Source organism: Aotus nancymaae, unplaced genomic scaffold (genome assembly GCF_030222135.1).
Source record: "Aotus nancymaae isolate 86718 unplaced genomic scaffold, 86718_ANA_hifiasm-v0.15.2.pri h1tg000021l, whole genome shotgun sequence".
NCBI lineage: Eukaryota > Metazoa > Chordata > Mammalia > Primates > Aotidae > Aotus > Aotus nancymaae.
The window spans coordinates 8,750,460-8,769,552 of NW_026988433.1; the positions used below are offsets into that span (position 1 = coordinate 8,750,460).

The 19,093-nt window shown below is 58.2% G+C and overlaps 1 protein-coding gene across 24 annotated transcripts in view; it reads left to right on the forward strand.

The window, feature by feature from the left end:
- The window catches only part of NCOR2 (nuclear receptor corepressor 2), a 211,703-nt gene extending 194,821 nt beyond the window's left edge, over positions 1-16,882 (forward strand). For 12 of the 24 annotated variants that reach the window (XM_064379585.1, XM_064379584.1, XM_064379589.1 and 9 more), the window contains 14 exons: positions 7-156; positions 315-446; positions 534-732; positions 2,622-2,717; positions 3,760-4,187; positions 5,311-5,460; positions 5,660-5,805; positions 6,294-6,487; positions 8,222-8,371; positions 8,992-9,140; positions 10,577-10,630; positions 13,755-13,979; positions 14,991-15,170; positions 15,719-16,882. In XM_064379585.1, the coding sequence (XP_064235655.1) occupies positions 7-156; positions 315-446; positions 534-732; positions 2,622-2,717; positions 3,760-4,187; positions 5,311-5,460; positions 5,660-5,805; positions 6,294-6,487; positions 8,222-8,371; positions 8,992-9,140; positions 10,577-10,630; positions 13,755-13,979; positions 14,991-15,170; positions 15,719-15,900 (2,435 nt within the window). In that variant the 3' untranslated portion in view covers positions 15,901-16,882. Of the gene's footprint in view, positions 1-6; positions 157-314; positions 447-533; positions 742-2,621; positions 2,718-3,759; positions 4,188-5,310; positions 5,461-5,659; positions 5,806-6,293; positions 6,488-8,221; positions 8,372-8,991; positions 9,141-10,576; positions 10,631-13,754; positions 13,980-14,990; positions 15,171-15,718 lie in introns of all 24 variants that reach the window. The other 12 variants (XM_064379595.1, XM_064379596.1, XM_021669990.2 and 9 more) reach the window with 5 other exon arrangements.
- The last annotated feature ends 2,211 nt before the right edge of the window (positions 16,883-19,093 follow it).

A 19,093-nucleotide genomic window follows, 5' to 3' on the forward strand; every position in this document is an offset into this window, starting at 1 on the left:
CCACAGGCATCATCGACCTATCCCAAGTGCCACACCTGCCCGTGCTGGTGCCCCCAACGCCAGGCACCCCAGCCACCGCCATGGACCGCCTTGCCTACCTCCCCACCGCACCCCAGCCCTTCAGCAGCCGTCACAGCAGCTCCCCGCTCTCCCCAGGTAGCGCCGCCCCCCAGTCCTGGGTGGGGACTCCGGCATCTGTGGGAGGCAGTTGTGGTGAGGGTGGGCAGAGGCACTGCCCTCTGCCCCACTCCAGAAGACAAAGCCAGTCTCTTCTTGGCCCTGGAGCTGAGTCTTCTGGCCTTCGGGTTTCCTAGGAGGTCCCACGCACTTGACAAAATCTACCACCACGTCCTCGTCTGAGCGGGAGCGGGACCGGGAGCGGGAGCGGGAAAAGTCGATCCTCACATCCACCACGACGGTGGAGCACGCGCCCATCTGGAGACCTGGTAGGGCATCAGACCCCCGCCCCCACCCTGGTACTCCTTGTGGGCCACCTGAGGCCTCCCCCTGCTGATGCCACGGCCTGTCACCAGGTACAGAGCAGAGCAGCAGCAGCAGCGGCGGGGGTGGGGGCAGCAGCAGCCGCCCCGCCTCTCACTCTCACGCCCACCAGCACTCGCCCATCTCCCCCCGGACCCAGGACGCCCTCCAGCAGAGACCCAGTGTGCTGCACAACACAGGCATGAAGGGCATCATCACCGCTGTGGAGCCCAGCACGCCCACGGTCCTGAGGTGGGCCAGGTTGGCACGGGGGAGGGGACGGGTGGACGGGCGGGTGAGGATGGGTGGTAGTAGGATGGGCTGGAGGATGCTGGTGGGAGGCACTTGGGAGGTGGGTTGGGGGTCAGATGGGTGGCTGGTGTTAGAAGAACAGAGTATGCGTGAGTAGTAGATGGACGACAGCTGGGTGACAGGGTTATGTGGGTAGGTGGGAGGGAAGATGGCTGGGTTAGCCAGACGGATGGATGGATGGGTGGGTGGGTGGGTGATAGGGTTATGTGGGTAGGTGGGAGGGAAGATGGCTGGGTTAGCCAGACAGATGGATGGCTGAGTGGGTGGGTGGGTGGGTGATAGGGTTATGTGGGTAGGTGGGAGGGAAGATAGCTGGGTTAGCCAGATCGATGGCTGGCTGGGTGGATTAGGTGGATAGGTGGGTCAGTGGGAGGATAAATGGCTAGGTTTGCTGGGTAGGTGGATAGATGGATGGGTAGGTGGTAGGGTTAGGTAGGTAGGTGTGTGGGTGAGAGGATAGGTAGCTGGGTTAACTGGGTATATGGCTAGATGGATGGATGGATGGTAGGTGGTCAGGTGAGGTAGGTAGGTAGGTAGATGAGTAGAAGGACAGATGGCCAGGTTAGCTGTCTGGGTGGGTGAGTGGATGGATGGATGGATGGGTGGGTGGGTGAGTGAGTGGATGGTCAGGTTAGGTAGGTGGGTGGGTAGGTGAGAGATAGATAGCTGGCTTAGCTGGGTGGGTGGCTGGGTGGTCAGGTTAGGTAGGTGGATGGGTAAGAGGATAGATGGCTGGGTTAGCTGGATGGATGGATGGGTGGTTGGGTGGATGGATGGGTGGGTGGGTGGGTGGATGGATGGATGGATGGTCAGGTTAGGTAGGTCGGGGTATAAGAGGATAGATGGCTGGCTTAGCTGGGTGGGTAGATGGATGGGTGGGTGGGTGGTCAGGTTAGGTAGGTGGATGGGTAAGAGGATAGATGGCTGGGTTAGCTGGATGGATGGGTGGGTGGGGGGGTGGGTGGATGGATGGATGGATGGTCAGGTTAGGTAGGTCGGGGTGTAAGAGGATAGATGGCTGGCTTAGCTGGGTGGATAGATGGATGGGTGGGTGGGTGGTCAGGTTAGGTAGGTGGATGGGTAAGAGGATAGATGGCTGGGTTAGCTGGATGGATGGATGGATGGGTGGTTGGATGGATGGATGAGTGGATGGATGGGTGGGTGGGTGGGTGGATGGATGGATGGATGGTCAGGTTGGGTAGGTCAGGGGGTAAGAGGATAGATGGCTGGCTTAGCTGGGTGGATAGATGGATGGGTGGGTGGGTGGTTAGGTAGATAGGTGGGTGGGTGAGAGCTCGGATGGCTGGCTTAGCTGGTGGATGGATGGGTGGATGATGGAATGGACGGTTAGATGAGTAATTGGGGGGATGAGTGGATGGAGGCTCAGGTGAATGAATGAACGATGGGTTGGGAGGTGGGATGAGGAGGTGGGGAGGTTGTTTGGTTTGAGAATAGAATCCGTGGAGAGGGAGAGGCTGAGTGGGGGCTGTGAGGAAAGACTCCTGGTCTCCCATGTTTAGCAAGGCCAGCAAGGAAGAGACGCCTTCTTGCCTGGACAAAGTCCCAAGTGTCTCTGAGCTGGCAGAGGCCCCTGAGTGCCCTCTGGTGACACACACTCCAGAGACTGTGGGCAGAGCTGCTTCTCACCACGGGGTGGGGTTGTTCAACACTGAGTTTTGCTCTGTCACCCACGATGGAGTGCAGTGGTGTGATCTCTGCTCACTGCAACTTCCGCCTCCCAGGTTCAGGCAATTCTCCTGCCTAAGCCTCTCGAGTAGCTGGGATTACAGGCACGTGCCACCATGTCCAGCTAATTTCTGTATTTTTAGTAATAATGCGGTTTCACCGTGTTGGCCAGGCTGGTCTCAAACTCCTGACCTCGAGTGGTCTGCCTGCCTCAGCCTCCCAAAGTGCCAGAATTACAGGTATGAGCCACCATGCCTGGCCTCCAGGACCTATTTAGAGGCAACTTAACTCCTCCAAAATGAATTTTCATTCAAAAAAGTACCCACGCCCCCACACCCCACTTGGGTGCCTGAAGTCATACCCTCCCCCGACAATTCCAGCTATGAAAAATGGCATCGTTTCCCAAAAGCAGTGGTGGCTTTGTCACCCCTGACTCAGAGACCCAGCAGGTACATGAAGCACGAGCACCTGGCTGGGGGAGCGGGGTGCCAGCACATAGGCTCTACACAGAATGGAAAAAAACAAGCGCTTGCCTACTGCCCACTCATGAATGAGGCCCTGGGAGTCAGAGTTAGCGACAGATGGGGGCACCCCCGTGGAAAAACAGGGCTCCTAGAAGACCGAGTGGGTGGAGAGGCCGGCTCCTGCTCCAGCCCCAGCCCCAGCCCTGGGCAGGGGCAGCTGTGCCCCAGCTTCTCGCCCACAGAGCTCAGAACAAGCGGCTTTCTCTCTGTTCTCAGCACCACCCTGGGGGCTCCCTGGGGTCTTCCCCTTGCTCTCCCGCTCCTCACGTGTTCCTTTAGCTCCTCGGTGTCCTGAGCAGGTCCAGCTCCCTCATGCCTCCCTCCCTGAGACTCCTCTGACCCCGCCTCAGCTTCCTTGCCGTTCTCTCCTGGCGCCCTGTTTACTGCTTCCGCACAGTCACCGGGCTCTGTAGGGCCTGGATGTCTGTTAGCGCACTGGCACGGTCTTCTGAATTGGCGGGTAAGATGCTTGCATCTGTTTTGTTGGCCGCTGTAGTCACAGTGCCTAGAACAGTGCCTGGCACCTACTCTTTGCCTAATCAGAAATGTGGGAATAACGCAAGGAATGAATGAGCAAATGAATGGGATACGGAACACCATGCCACACAGGGTCTGGCAGGTCACAGTCAGGAGGGCAGGTTCATTCCAGGAGCAGCAGGGAATGTCGATGTTATTCCAGGGCAGTGGGGACTCGTCGAGGGTGGTGGAGGAAGGGAGCAGCTCCCACCACCGCCTGACCGCCTTCCTCCTCCCCCAGGTCCACCTCCACCTCCTCACCTGTTCGCCCGGCTGCCACATTCCCACCCGCCACCCACTGCCCACTGGGCGGCACCCTCGATGGGGTCTACCCTACCCTCATGGAGCCTGTCTTGCTGCCCAAGGAGACCCCCCGAGTCGCCCGGCCAGAGCGGCCCCGAGCAGACACCGGCCATGCCTTCCTTGCCAAGCCCCCAGCCCGCTCTGGGCTGGAACCTGCCTCCTCCCCCAGCAAGGGCTCTGAGCCTCGGCCCCTCGTGGGCCCCAGCTCTGGCCACACCACCATCGCCCGCACCCCCGCGAAGAGCCTCGCACCCCACCACGCCAGCCCGGACCCGCCGGCGCCGCCCGCCTCGGCCTCGGACCCGCACCGGGAAAAGACTCAAAGTAAACCCTTTTCCATCCAGGAACTGGAACTCCGTTCTCTGGGTAAGACCACCCTGACAGCGGCCACCTTCATAGACGCGATTATCATGCGTCAAATTGCTCACGATAAAGGGGCGCGAGAAGGAGGTGCGCTGGCCAACGGCTCCCCTCGCGATGGTAAGACTTCCGGCCCGCACCCACCCCGTCTCGTGCTCCAAAGATATTTTCAGATCTCTGCTTTTTACTTTGGCCCCGTTTTTTTCGTTGTTAGTTTCGGTATTTTGTTTTGAAGCCCGTCCGTCCTCGCCGGTTTGCACGCGCTGACGACTACTCCAGCCGCGCCCGCCCCTCTGGTTTGGGGTGCTCATCATTTGCACATCATTTTACCATGTTTTTTTTTTTGATTTTTGCTTTTTTTTCTTTAATGAATGGATCTGTGATTCTGACTTCAACTGCGCCCCCATCTCCCCACTTGCGCCTGTGTCCGGGGAGCAGGGATGGGGCTGCGGGGGGGCTCGGGCCTCTGCTCCCCGCCTGCCTGGATGCAGTTGGATTTGGGGGAAGTGGAGGCAGGTGGTTCCAGGAGGAGCTGAGGAGGGGTGGGGGCCTGCGCTGTGGATGAGGAGCTAGGCCCAGCTCTTCCGTCCTGTTCCTGGGAGGACATCTTAGGGATGCCCTGTCCCCAGCCCGTGAACCCCAGAACAAGGGGAGCCCTCTGCATGCAGCCCCCTGCCTTGGCCTAGTTCTCAGCTCCCCTCTGTTGGACTAGGATGGCCTAGCCTATAGCCCAGCAGGGTCCCCAGGACCCAGGGTCACTCCCAGCCACACCCCACTTCTCACTCTGCTCAATACACTACTTCCCCAGACCCACACTGCCCCTGTCTCACGCTGGCCTTGCCCCACCTCCACCGCCTGAGCCCGTCTCGTCTCTCCTCGTCTCTCTCTGTCTCCCTCTCCCTCTGACTCTGTTTCTGTCTTGGGCTCTGCGTTTCTTTCCACCTCTCTTGGCCTCCTTCTCTCTCCCCAACACCCTCCTCTGCCTTACTCTCTCTGGGTACCCACACCCCACCCCTAGCTTGGGTTCCCCTTGACCCCAAGGGGACCCAGCCAGCTGGGAGGGCAGCCCTGCCCCTTAGATCCCAAGGCCCTGGGCCCAGTGCCTGACTCTGCACCCCGCCTGCCCCAGGTTACCACGGCAGCAGCTACAGCCCCGATGGGGTAGAGCCCGTCAGCCCCGTGAGCTCGCCCAGCCTGACCCACGACAAGGGGCTCCCCAAGCACCTGGAGGAGCTTGACAAGAGCCACCTGGAAGGGGAGCTGCGGCCCAAGCAGCCAGGTACGCCCCAGCCAGCACCTGGCCCTGAAGCCATTCGAGACGGGAACCCTCTGGCCCCAGCATGCAGATGGGCAAACAGAGGTGCCGAAAGGCCCAGGAATTGGCCGGGTCACGAGGCTCAAAGGCGCAGGGCTGGGATTTGGGCCCAGCAGCCCTGGGGCCAGCAGACACCCCCTGACCGGCTCTGCTCTGCCCGCAGGCCCCTTGAAGCTCGGCGGGGAGGCCACCCACCTCCCACACCTGCGGCCGCTGCCCGAGAGCCAGCCCTCATCCAGCCCACTGCTCCAGACTGCCCCAGGGGTCAAAGGTCACCAGCGGGTGGTCACCCTGGCCCAGCACATCAGTGTAATTATGCATTCTCTGCCCCTCTTTGTCACCTTTGCACCTGGGGCACCAGGCCTAGAGAGGGGATGGGGAAGCTCACAGCCCCTCTGTCCTGGCGGGGAAGCTGGGGGATCCGGGGTGTGGGTAAGGTGAGATCCCGAAGCCCCAAGCACCCGCGCTGTCTGCGCCTCCTCACCCATGGGGGGCCTGCGATGCAAGCCGACAGCATCTTCACAGGTGATGAGGTGTCCTGGTGACCTGGGTTTCTCAGTGTCGTGGGCCAGTCACATCAGCCATCTGCTGACTACCAGCTTGGGACTGCTGACCACAGTCTCACTCCCATGCACACAGGAACATGGAGGCCCAGAGGGTGGTGGGCAGGTCCATAGTCGCCCAGGAAGCCGACCCCAGCCAGGGTTTCACCCCGAGCTCCATCTGGCCCCTTCCCCCACCCAGAAGGTTCCGGCAGGAGGGAACTGCCTGACCCTGGGCCCCCAACTTGCCTACAGGAGGTCATCACGCAGGACTATACCCGGCACCACCCACAGCAGCTCAGCACACCCCTGCCCGCCCCCCTGTACTCCTTCCCCGGGGCCAGCTGCCCCGTCCTGGACCTCCGCCGCCCACCCAGTGACCTCTACCTCCCACCCCCGGACCATGGTGCCCCAGCCCATGGCTCCCCCCACAGCGAAGGAGGCAAGAGGTGAGTGAGGGGTGGGGATGCCGCTTGCTGGTCAACCGGTGGGAGGCCTTCGTCAGCTGCCTGCCTCGGAGTGAGGTACCAGCTGAGCTGCATGCGAGAGCCACCTGGTGCCATTGCACAGGCAAGAAACAGAGGCTCTGGGAGATGAGGAGGTCACAGAGTGGATTCATAATAAATGAAAGCTGATCAAAGTACACGCAGTGCTCAGTGGGTTCCGGGCACCAACGTGTACCCTTTACACACAGCCCCCCAGGAGGCATGAGCAACATTCTCCCCATTTCACAGATGAAGAAACCAAGGCCTGGAGAAGTAAAGTCACTTGCCCACAGGGACACAGTCAGAAGGTGGCAGAGGTAGATGGGATCCAGGACTGTTTAGAGAGCTGCCTTTCAACACACGCACACACACATGCACATGCACCCATCAGTGCACACACATGCACATACACAAACACCCATCAATGCACACATGCACACACACACCTATCAGTGCACACACATGCATAGTCACATCAGTGCAGCCTTTCAACACACACGCACACACGCATGCACACTCACCCATCAGTGCACACACATGCACACACACACCTATCAGTGCACACATGCAGCCACAATGCAGCCTTTCAGCACGCACACACATGCACACACACCCATCAATGCACATGCACACCTATCAATGCACACATGCACACACATCAGTGCACACATGCAGTCACACAATGCAGCCTTTCAGCATACACATGCACACGCACACCTATCTGCACACACATGCACGGTCACTCATCAATGCAGCCTTTCAACACACACGCACACATGCACACGCACCCGTCAGTGCACACACGCACACATGCACATACACACCTATCAGTGCACACACATGCATAGTCACATCAATGCAGCCTTTCAACACACGCACACACATGCATGCACACACACCCATCAGTGCACACACGTGCACATGCACACACACCCAATGCACACACATGCACATGCACACATACCATCAATGCATACATGCACAGACACCTATCAGTGCACACACATGCATAGTCACACTCAATGCAGCCTTTCAACATGCACACACATGCACGCACACACCTATCAGTGCACACACATGCAGTCACACTCATCAATGCAGCCTTTCAACACACGCAGGCACACATGCACACGCACCCATCAGTGCACATGCACACACGCACACAATCATTGCACACATGCATACCCATTGATGCATGCACATGCACAGCCCTGCACATGCTCACACACACTCCCACCCTGGTGAACCCTGGAGCATCTGGGGGCCAAAAGGAGGCGAAGAGAGGGCCCTGAGCTCCAGGGTGAAGGAGGCAGTTTGGTAGGCAAGGGGGACGTGATGTGTGTGGGAGGACATCTTTGGGGGACAGTGGTGTGGCTGGCACCGAGGTACAACCAGAACTCAGAGCAGGGGTCAATAAACTATGTCCCATGGCCCAGATCCAGCCCATGGCCTGTTTTTGTATAATTCATGAACTAAAAAGATGATTTTACATTTTTTAAGGGTTGTTTAAAAAAAATAAAAGTAGTAACAATACATGCCAGAGATTACTTGTGGTCAAAAATGCCTAAAACATTTCTGATTTGGCCACGGACAGGAAAAGCGTGCTGAGCCCTGGTTTAGAGTGGAGGCGGGCTGGGAGGGGTGCGTCCCCTCAGGAGGGAGACTTCTCACCACATGCGGGGCCCTTTCTCCGTCCAGGTCTCCAGAACCAAGCAAGACGTCGGTCTTGGGTGGCGGCGAGGACGGTATTGAACCTGTGTCCCCACCGGAGGGCATGACGGAGCCAGGGCACTCCCGGAGCGCTGTGTACCCACTGCTGTACCGGGATGGGGAGCACACGGAGCCCAGGTACTTTTGTGGGCACGTGTGCTGCCCCCGGGATGCTCGTGTATCAGCTCCTTGCCCATCCTTGGCCCCAGTCCACCGCAGTGCCGTGTGGAAAGTGACAAGGGTCCACGGCTCAACTGGGCAACGTCAAGCCCACTAAGTAAGCTTTACCAACTTGGGGGTGCGATACACGCCCACCCTCCCTGCAGAGACCTCAGTGGTGGCTCTCCGTGCCTTGCGGCCCACGTTGAACCTCTAAGAAAGAATGAGCTAGGTGTGCTAGACCAGACTGCGGGTGATGAGTGAGGCGGGGGCTGAGAAGAAAGCTGGGCGCACTGGCCTTGGGGAAGGGCGTGGTCAGAACCCACTTTCAGTCCTTGAGGCTCTCTTCAGAGGATCAGGTTGGAGCAGGTGGTCAGAGGCAGACCACCACGCAGCCAGGCGTCTCCCGAGACACCTCGAGCCCCAGGATGGGTGAACTGCAAAGGAATTTCCAGAAGCCTTGGTCTTCTACGAGACAGGAGATGTAGGCATGGGGGCGGGTGAAGCTTGGTTCCAAATGTCTAAGGCATCTCAGGTGGTGAGTTCCCCGTCATGAAAGGCATGCAAGTGAGCTGATATGAGGTGTCTGATCCTCACAGCAGGATGGGCTCCAAATCTCCAGGCAACACTGGCCAGCCGCCAGCCTTCTTCAGCAAGCTGACCGAGAGCAACTCCGCCATGGTCAAGTCCAAGAAGCAGGAGATCAACAAGAAGCTGAACACCCACAATCGGAACGAGCCCGAATACAGTAAGGGGCCTGCAGTCTCCCGGGAAGCACAGGGCCACGGGTGGGCAGGTGGCCTGCCGGTGCGGGGGCTAGAGCCACCCAGTGGCAGAAACCCACAGGGCACTTTTGAAAGCTAAGTGGTCCTGCTGACCGCCTTCCATGCCCGCCCCGGCCCTTCACCTCACATCTGGGGAGGCCCAGGGCAGTTTGTTGATCGCTGGGCTTTCCATAGGAGCTTCCTGGCACAGAAGAATAGCACCAGCACATGGTAGGCACCCAGTGAATACCCACATGAATACGGGAACCAGGGGTCGGATCCTTCCCCCACACGGGCCGGCCACCTCCCATACCCAGCGACTGTGTGGCTTTGCACCCATTGACATGGTTGCTGGGTATGAACGCCCCAGTCTGCCTCCCAGTCAGTAGCACAGTGCCTGGCACTTAGCAGATCCACCAGGGAATACGTGAGTGGGTGGGCAAATAAAGAATCTGTCACAGTCTCCAACCCCAGGAAGCCTCATCTGCCAGGGGAGTTCAGGCAAATCACAGATGATTTTCCCTTCCTGGCGCTGGAGCAGCAGCAGTGCAGATGGTCACTGGCTTGCCGGGCGCGGTGGCTCATGCCTACAGGCCCAGCACTTTGGGAGGATGAGGTGGGAGGATTGCTTGAGGCCAGGAATTCAAGACCAGTCTGGGCAATATAGCAAGACCCCATCTCTACAGAAATTTTAAGAATCAGGCACACACCTATAGTCCCAGCTACTGGGGAGGCTGAGTGGGGAGGATTGCTTGAGCCTGGGAGGTCAAGGCTGCAGTGAGCTGTCGTCACACCACTGCACTCCAGCCTGGGCAACAGCAAGACATTGTCTCAAAAAACAAAAAACCACAACAAAAATCTCTGACCTAGGAACTCCAGGGCCTTGTACGTGTGGTCGGTTCAGGGACCCGTAGCATTGGCATCCCCAGGGTACTGGTTAGAAATGCAGACCCTTGGCCAGGCACTGGGGCTCACGCCTGTAATCCCAGCACTTTGGCAGGCCAAGGTGGGTGGATCACTTGAGGTCAGGAGTTTGAGACCAGCCTGGCCAACATGGTGAAACCCCATGTATTTTTATACTAAAAATACAAAAATTAGCCAGGCTTGGTGACACGAGCCTATAATCCCAGCTACTAAGGAGGCTGAGGCAGGAGAATCACTTGAACCTGGGAGTCAGAGGTTGCAGTGAGCCAAGTTCACACCACTGCACTCCAGCCTGGGCCACAGAGTGATATTCCATCTCAAAAAAAAGGAAATACAGACCCTTGGCCCTGTCCCAGGCCTGCTACATCAGAACCTGCGATGAACAAGATTCCCCAGGTGATGCTGGCGCACCTGGCCTGGACCACACAGAGGACTGGTGGGGCAGGTGATTCCCAGAGCCCTGGGGACCTCACCCGCTTTGTCACCCCGCTTCCAGATATCGGCCAGCCTGGGACAGAGATCTTCAACATGCCTGCCATCACCGGACCAGGTAACCCGTCTAGCCCTTGCTCTGCAGCCGCCCAGGTCCCCTGCGCTCCCTCCCCGCCCCGCTCCAGCTCTCATGAAGGGACGAGGAACCTTTGCTAGTCCAAGTGTACCCCTCATTCTGGGATGAACTAACCCCATAGTAGGATTCAGAGGGACCCAACAGGCAGGTGAGGCTTGTTCCCCTCGTGGAAAGGACCCTCGCTGTGCAGGGAGCCTCTGGAGTTCAGATACCCTCGGGTGGTTAATATCAGATGCACCCTCACCAACTGGAAACTCACCTCGATCAGTCACAGCTGGAGATGTGTGTATCTGGACGAGGAGTGGGTCTGAGCTCAGAGCACGAGCCTCCGAGTTCACTGGGCGTCCGTTACAGCCAGAGCTTAATTCCTTAATTCCAGCCAGGGAACTGGGAGGCCTTAGCTTTTTTTTCGAGATCAAATGCAGGTGCATGGCAGAGATAGGTATGAAACTGACACTCTCTTTTAAGTTGAAACTTAAGACTTCTATGATGTTTTGGACTTAGGGGTCCTTGGGGCTGGAGCCCCATCCTCTAGGGGGGCCCCACTGTGTATTCCATCAGCGAGTCTGGGGCGTGGCCTCCAGGGGCCTCTCCCCATGGGCAGGCCTGGCCCGGTGGGGCCGAGGCAGTTCCGGGGTTGGCTGCCTCTGTGTGGGTGCCTGGTTGTCCTCCGTTCCTCTGGTGGAAGTAGAGGCCAGGATGGAGGTAGGGGAGGTTTGCTGATCTTCCGTGGGGGACATTCCTGGGTCTTGAGCCCTGGGAATGGTGTGCAAAGGACCGTCATTCAGATATTATCAGGGGGTCGTCGAGGCCTCCAAATGGGAGTCCCAAGTAGGACATGTCTATCCGCCCAGTGACTATAGACACCTCAGGCAGTGGGAAGGAGGCAATTTGGTCGAAACAACAAGAGGGTTAGAAATGAATGTTTCTGGGATGTTCTGAGTCTTGAAGTAGGTGCTAGACACACAGGTGTATCTGTATGTGAAACTTCGTGGCATTGTACAATGAAGATCGATGCTAACGCTTATATTTAAATATTTTTTATTTATTTTTTTAAGACACAGTCTTTCTCTGTCACCCAGGCCAGAGGGCAGTGACATGATCATAGCTTACTGCAGCCTCAGCCTCCCAGGCTTAGACCATCCTCTTACCTCAGCCTCCTGAGCAGCTGGGACTACAGGCGTGCGCCACTGCCCCCGACTAGTTTTTTATTTTTTTGTAGAGACAGGCTCTCGATATGTGGCCCAGCTAGTCTTGAGCTCCTGTCTTCAAGCAATTCTCCTGCCTCGGCTGAACTTTTTTTTTTTTTTTTTTTTTGACAGAGTCTTACTCTGTTGCTCAGGCTGGAGTGCACTGCTGCACTCTCGGCTCACGGCAGCCTCTGCCTCCTGGGTTCAAGCAATTCTTCCACCTCAGCCTCCCGAGTAACTGGGATTACGGACACCCGGCACCACGCCTGGCTAATTTTTGTATTTTTAGTAGAGACAGGGTTTCACCGTGTTGCCCAGGCTGGTCTCGAACTCCTGACCTCAGGTGATCCACCTACCTAGGCCTCCCAAAGTGCTGGGATTACAGGCGTGAGCCACTGTGCACAGCCTGATTTTTCTTTTTATGCAGTTTTTGTACACAAAAAGAAATTTTCCAGGCTCCAGTCTTCGCCGCTCAGCCTGTGTCAGGCTTCACCTTTATAAATGGAGACAGTTAAGCCCGGAGCCACCTCCATCAGGTCACAGACTCGTGGCCTTGGATAGAAGGCTCGGTCATGCTGCTATGATTTCAGCACTCAGCCCTGTCGGAAGTGTTGCTTTTTCTTCACGCACATGGCTGTTGTTTTACAGTGCTTCAGAAATGTGGCCAAGACTGCAGAAAAGGTGCGAGTGTCCCTGGCTGCGAACACATTTGAAACCAAAAGGAAAAGAAAGCGCAGGCAGCCAGCAGCTGCTGCAGAAACGTGATTTTCAAGCGTCTGCGTCACCTGCAACCTCACAGAAGCCTCAGTTTTGTTTACAAAGGAGCGAGCGGTCAGAAAGAATCTTTGACCACTTTGTATATGTATGATTCACTCAGAGCAGAAGTTTAAACACCCATGAAAATCCTGCCCCGTGGTAGGCAGGGTGGGATAGGGGTGCACTGGGGGCTTTTGAAAGCAAAGTCTGGTTTAACAAACAAAAATTCTGAAAAGTCAGCACCTATGGGGGGTTTGCACACCTCCCCCCCAGTCCACGTGGTTCACAAGAAAGAAAAAAGAGAAAGAAAACTGGTAAACAGAAAGGGAGGTTTCCTGGAATTGTCGGGGGTGTTCCAGAAGCATCCACGTGGGACTGGTTTGTTGATTCGACCACTTTGTCCTTGGGATGGGGTGGCTGGGCCAGCTGGGACCGGACCAGGGCTGGTGCCATGATTGTGTCTCCGTCTGCCCTCTCCCTGCACGTACCGTAACTGCATGGCTACGACCCCGCCCTCATCGTCCCTCTGCACCTCTTTCTCCTCACGGCTCCTGGGTGGGGAGAGGCGGAGGGAGGACAGTAGCCCAGCTTGGCGGGGAAGCAGGGGGCCACACACCCAAACTGCACAGCTGGAGGCAGGGCAGCAGGAGGACCATCTGGTCACCGTCTCTCTCAGACCCTTCCCCAGCTCCCCGCCAGCCCCCAGCTCTGGTTTTCCATTCCCCAAACAGGACAGCCCTCCAATCTCTCACCCTCTCCATGAAGGCCACTTGGGATTAAAAAGGAAAAAGAAAAAACAGCCCCAGCTAGGATTAGGGGTGCAGAGGGGGCTCACGGTTTCCCAGAGGACAGACTAGGAATGAGGTTAGGGGCAGGAAGGGGCATCTAACCTCGCCCACCCCACCTCACTTGCAGCGCCCAAGAGCTTCCGGGGCCCCAGGGAGAAAGAACCAGCCTCCCCCATTTCATCTCCACCCAGCTGGAAAAAAAGGGTGGGGAGGGGCAGGGAAATAAAGGTGTTGCTTTGCCAAAATGTGCTCACTGTGTATTTCTCTCTCCTCCTCCTCCTTCCCTCTCTCTCCCTTCTCTCTCTCCGTCACCCCTCTGGCTCCCCCTCCCCGGCCCCCGTGTGTCTGTCCGTCTGTCTGTCTCTCTCCCAGGCCTTATGACCTATAGAAGCCAGGCGGTGCAGGAACATGCCAGCACCAACATGGGGCTGGAGGCCATAATTAGAAAGGCACTCATGGGTAAATATGACCAGTGGGAAGAGTCCCCGCCGCTCAGCGCCAATGCTTTTAACCCTCTGAATGCCAGTGCCAGCCTGCCTGCTGCTATGCCCATAACCGCTGCTGACGGACGGAGTGACCACACACTCACCTCGCCAGGTCTGCAGGCCACCCCTGCCCCTCCCCCGTCTGTCCCCTCCCCCGTCTGTCCCCACCCCCAGTGTGATTAATCCTCACTCCTCCTCACTCCTCTGACAACCCCCTCCTCGAGCTTTGGAGCTTGTGACTTTATTTTTGTGCCTGTTTGACCTCATTCTGGAGTTTGCTAATCTGAAGCTGGGCTGAGAACCCCCGAGTGTCTGCACCCTCTCCCCCAGCCCCGGCCCCCTGCCCACTAGGCCCGAGGTGCTGCCGCCTGCCTCGGACACTCACACTGCCATCTGCCCCCAGCCCTCCTGCCTTCCTTCCTGCGGGGACCCGGCCTCCTGGCCCGGCCATCTCCTTGGGGAGACCGGGCTGGAGTGAAGGCCCACCCCCACTGTGTGGACAGGATGGCAGCCAGGCCTGTGCGCAGCATCTGCCAGGCCTACTGTGTGTCCACAGCTGGCCCTTAGCCTGGCAGGGAGGAGCCCAGGGTCTGCGTCAGCCCTGGGAGTCAGGGAGCCCCCCATCTGCCTGAGTCCCCATCAGTACCCTCTACAGGAGCAGGGAGTGGAGGAAAGAGATCTGGGTGCAGCTGTCCAGACTTGACACTGGGGCCCCAAAAAGCTTCTGGAGCCTCTGCAGGGGTCAGGCCTGGCCTCCAGGGTCCTGACTTCTCTGCTCGGGGCCTGGAGCCTGCCTGGCCTTGGCATAGTCCTGGGGCCACGCTCAGAGTCAAACCGGAGGCCCAGACTTCACACTCAGGGTTGCAGCCCCGGGGCTGGGGGCGCTGATGACAGCCCATGGCGGGGCGGGTACTGCAAACAGCAGACTGTAGCGATTACCCCTCCCAGCAGAAACTGGTCTCCACATTCCAGGCTCATAGCTGGGTCTGGCCATCTGGTCAACCCTGGCTTCCCAGCTGGGGTGGGCGGCAGGGAGGAGGGGTTCGTGTCGCTGCTCTCCCTCCCTCTTTGGAGGGCCCGTGGCAGGACCTCACCCCGTCCATTCCCATCTTGTCCCCTGCAGGCAGTGGCGGGAAGGCCAAGGTCTCCGGCAGACCCAGCAGCCGAAAAGCCAAGTCCCCAGCCCCTGGCCTGGCATCTGGGGACCGGCCACCCTCCGTCTCCTCAGTGCACTCGGAGGGAGACTGCAACCGCCGGACGCCGCTCACCAACCGCGTGTGGGAGGACCGGCCCTCGTCCGCAGGTGGGCACCAGGTGGGGGCAGGGCTGGGCTCTCCAAGCTCCCCCACACCAGGCTGCGAATCCCACCAGGGCACTGAATGCCCAGTGCTTTCTCAGTGCCCAGCTCACAGGCCTGGTCTGCGGAAGCGAGGTCCGGGGGCCTGGGCAGCCGAGCCCGGCTCACGGTCAGGAGGCTTCCTCCAGGGCCGCGGGCAGAGGAAAAGGGTGTGACTAGGGCGGGCCGGATCACCCGGGCCTGGTGGGCCGTGCAGGGGGTCCTGGACTCTCTGATGCGTAGTGAGGAGCCCTGGAGGGCTTTCGGAAGGGAAGCGCTGATCTAACTTAGGGTCAGAAGGTCCCTGGGAGAACAGACCAGAGGGACAGTGAGGACGCTACCGCTACAGTCCAGGCCAAAGATGGCAGGGTGCGAACGGGGACGGAAGTAAGAGGCGAAGAGAGCCGTTTCGCAGTTAGGAAGGGCTGGGAGCACTGTTGGACAGAAACGCCGAGGGCCCGGTTCCCAGCGTGGTGGGCAGGTGTCCAGCTCACACATCTCGCTTCTCCACGCAGGTTCCACGCCGTTCCCCTACAACCCCCTGATCATGCGGCTGCAGGCGGGTGTCATGGCCTCCCCACCCCCGCCAGGCCTCCCCTCGGGCAGCGGGTCCCTCGCTGGCCCCCACCACGCCTGGGATGAGGAGCCCAAGCCACTGCTCTGCTCGCAGTACGAGACACTCTCAGACAGCGAGTGACTCCGAACGGGGGGACGGGCAGTGTCGGGTCCCAGCGAGCCACTGGAACAGCCCGGCAGGAGTGGGGCGGCTGCCGACTCCCCCCACCGAGGAAGGAGCCCCTGAGTCTGCCTGCGCCTCTGTCCATCTGTCCGTCCAGAGCCGGCATCCTTGCCTGTCTGAAGCCTTAACTAAGACTCCCGCCCCGGGCTGGCCCTGTGCAGTGACCTTACTCAGGGGATGTTTACCTGGTGCTCGAGAAGGGAGGGGAGGGGACCGGGGAGGGGGCACAGCAGGCGTGTGGCAGCCACACGCAGGCGGCCGGGGCGGCCAGGGACCCAAAGCAGGACGACCATGCACCTCCATGCCACTGCCTCCCCCGAATGCATTTGGAACCAAAGTCTAAGCTGAGCTCACAGCCCCTGTGCCCTCCCTCCGCCTCCCATCCCGCTTAGTGCTCTGGACAGATGGACGCAGGCCCTGTCCAGTCCCCAGTGCGCTCGTTCCGGTCCCCACAGGCTGCCCCAGCCAACGAGATCGCTGGAAACCAAGTCAGGCCAGGTGGGCGGATAGAAGGGCCGGGTGCGGCCTGGGGCGAACGGCTGCTGCAAGGACTGGACTTCTTTTCACACATCGTTGCCGCAGCGGTGGGAAGGAAAGGCAGATGTAAATGATGTATTGGTTTACAGGGTATATTTTTGATACCTTCAACGAATTAATTCAGATGTTTTACGCAAGGAAGGACTTACCCAGTATTACTGCTGCTGTGCTTTTGATCTCTGCTTACCGTTCAAGAGGCGTGTGCGGGCCGACAGTCGGTGACCCCATCACTCGCAGGACCAAGGGGGCGGGGACTGCCGGCTCACGTCCTCCTGTGTCCTCCCTCCCTCCCTTTCTTGGGCAGAATGCATTCGATGCGTATTCTGTGGCCGCCATCTGCGCAGGGTGGTGGTATTCTGTCATTTACACACGTCATTCTAATTAAAAAGCGAATTATACTCGAGTTACAAAGATTTCTTCTCTACCTCAGACTGGGCAGCCAGTAGGCCAGACAGCTAGGGTTTAGGGGATGGGGGTACAACCCTGGAGGGCCAAGGCCACGTCCCCGGAGTCGCCAGGGACTGGGCCTTTCTGCAAGTGAATATTTATACCCCTCCTAAGGACATCACCATCAGGACATCAAATAGTCACATCCATGGTGAAGGTGTCAAGTATTCACACTCATGGTGAGAGGGTGTGAGATGTTCACACCCATGTGTCAGGTATTCACACCATGGTGAGGGTGTCATGTTCACATTCATGGTGAGAGGATGTCAGATATTTACACCCATGTGTCAGGTGGTTCACACCATGGTGAGGGCGTCAAGGTATTCACACGCATGGTGAGGGTGTCATATGTTCACACTCATGGTGAGAAGGTGTCAGGTATTCACGGCATGGCAAGGGTGTCAAGTCACACCCATGAGTGTCAGATGTTCACACTCGTGTCATATGCACACCATGGTGTCAGATGTTCACACGTGTCAGATGTTCACACCATGGTGTCACATGTTCACATTCATGGTGTCAGGTATTCACACCACGGTGAGGGTGTCAGATGTTCACACTCATGGTGTCAGATGTTCACACCATGGTGAGGGTGTCAGATGTTCACACTCGTGTCATGTTCACACTATGGTGAGTGTCAGATGTTCACACTCATGGTGTCAAATGTTCACACCATGGTGAGGGTGTCATGTTCACACTTACAGCAAGAGTATCAAATATACCCAGGGTGAGGGTGTTGGGTATTCACACTCATAGTGAAGGTATCTAGTATTCACACCAGTGGAGTCCAGGATGGCCATCAGTTCCTACTTGGAGTCTTTTTAATGTCATCCCTGCCCACAGAGCTCATGATAGGGGATGTCCCAGTGTGTTTTCAATACTGGCAGGAGAGAGAGCAACCCCTGCCAGTTTGGGCAGAGACCGCTGCCCACCTGCCTCTTGGGTTCGGGTGTACCACGTCTTGGGTGTGCCCTGTCCTGTGCCTGTGGCATCCCTTCTGGAGCAGAGTGGAGCCTGGTAGTGGCCACAGTTCTTTGCCATGGACCCTGGTCACTGTTGGCCTTGTCCCTTGGTGCCAGTAGCCTGGCCCTCCCCCTCGCTTTCTTGCCCTTTTCCTCTGTTAGCTTCAGCAGCATGGCTGCTGGTCCACACTCTCCCAAAGCCTGACACCCCACCTGGTGCCCAGTTTTGTATGTAGTCTCAGTCCCCAGAGCCAGACTGGGTGGCGGAGCTGGAAAGGTGTCAGGGAGACTTCATTTGTCCACTGGCCCCTAGGTATGGCTGCAGGTGCCCTGGCATGGGGAGGGCACTGGGGCTCCCTGCAGTGCCACTGCCTGCTTCTGTAGCGGGAGGAAGCCCACCCTCACCCTGGAGCTTCCCCTGCTTGTCCAGGCTGGGTTGAAGCCTCCCCACAGGGCTTCCATCTGGGCAGCCCTATCACAACCTCTTAGCCTCCTTATTGTCCCCAAGCTAATAGGGACAATGCTGGCCTGAGAGTGGCCTCAGGCCCGACCCCATCCCAGAGCAGAGGTCAGAGAACTTTTCCTATTGGTAGAGCTATGAGGTCAGCTCTGCCCGATGGCATTCCTGGAGCCACTGTGGGCTGAGGACCCCCAGCCAGTGTCCCACTCCACCCAAGACCCACCAGACGTATAACAGTTGGCAGCCGGAGAACGCCTGCCCTGCAAAGGCTGAGTCGTTCTAGGTGGGTTCCCAGGGCAGACCCAGCTTCCCAGGCTCTAAAACCTGTGGGAGTGCAGAGGGGGTGGGATGTGGACCCTCTGTAATCTGCAAAGCAGGGCATTCTCTTTCTGCTCTTCCTTCAGAGGTGCTTCTGAACCATGCTAAGCATGGCCCAGGGTCCTGGAATTCCGCCTGTCCCCACCCCTCAGACTTCAGGCTCAGGCAGTCTGGGGTGCTGGCCTCGGTTCACCCAGAAACAGGCAGTCCCAAATCCCCAAAGGGGACCCATCCTGGCCCAGCAACTGGTAAGCAGGGACAAAGGAATGGTGCCCACACAGATAGGAGCCAGGCTTGGGAACTCTGATGGGGCTTTGCCAGCAAGGATGGCCAAGATCGAGGGTCCCTGGCCCTGTGCTGGTGTCTGACCAACCCCACGTCCAGCACTGTAAACAGCAGCCCCGCAGGACTAGGGAGCAATGGAGGG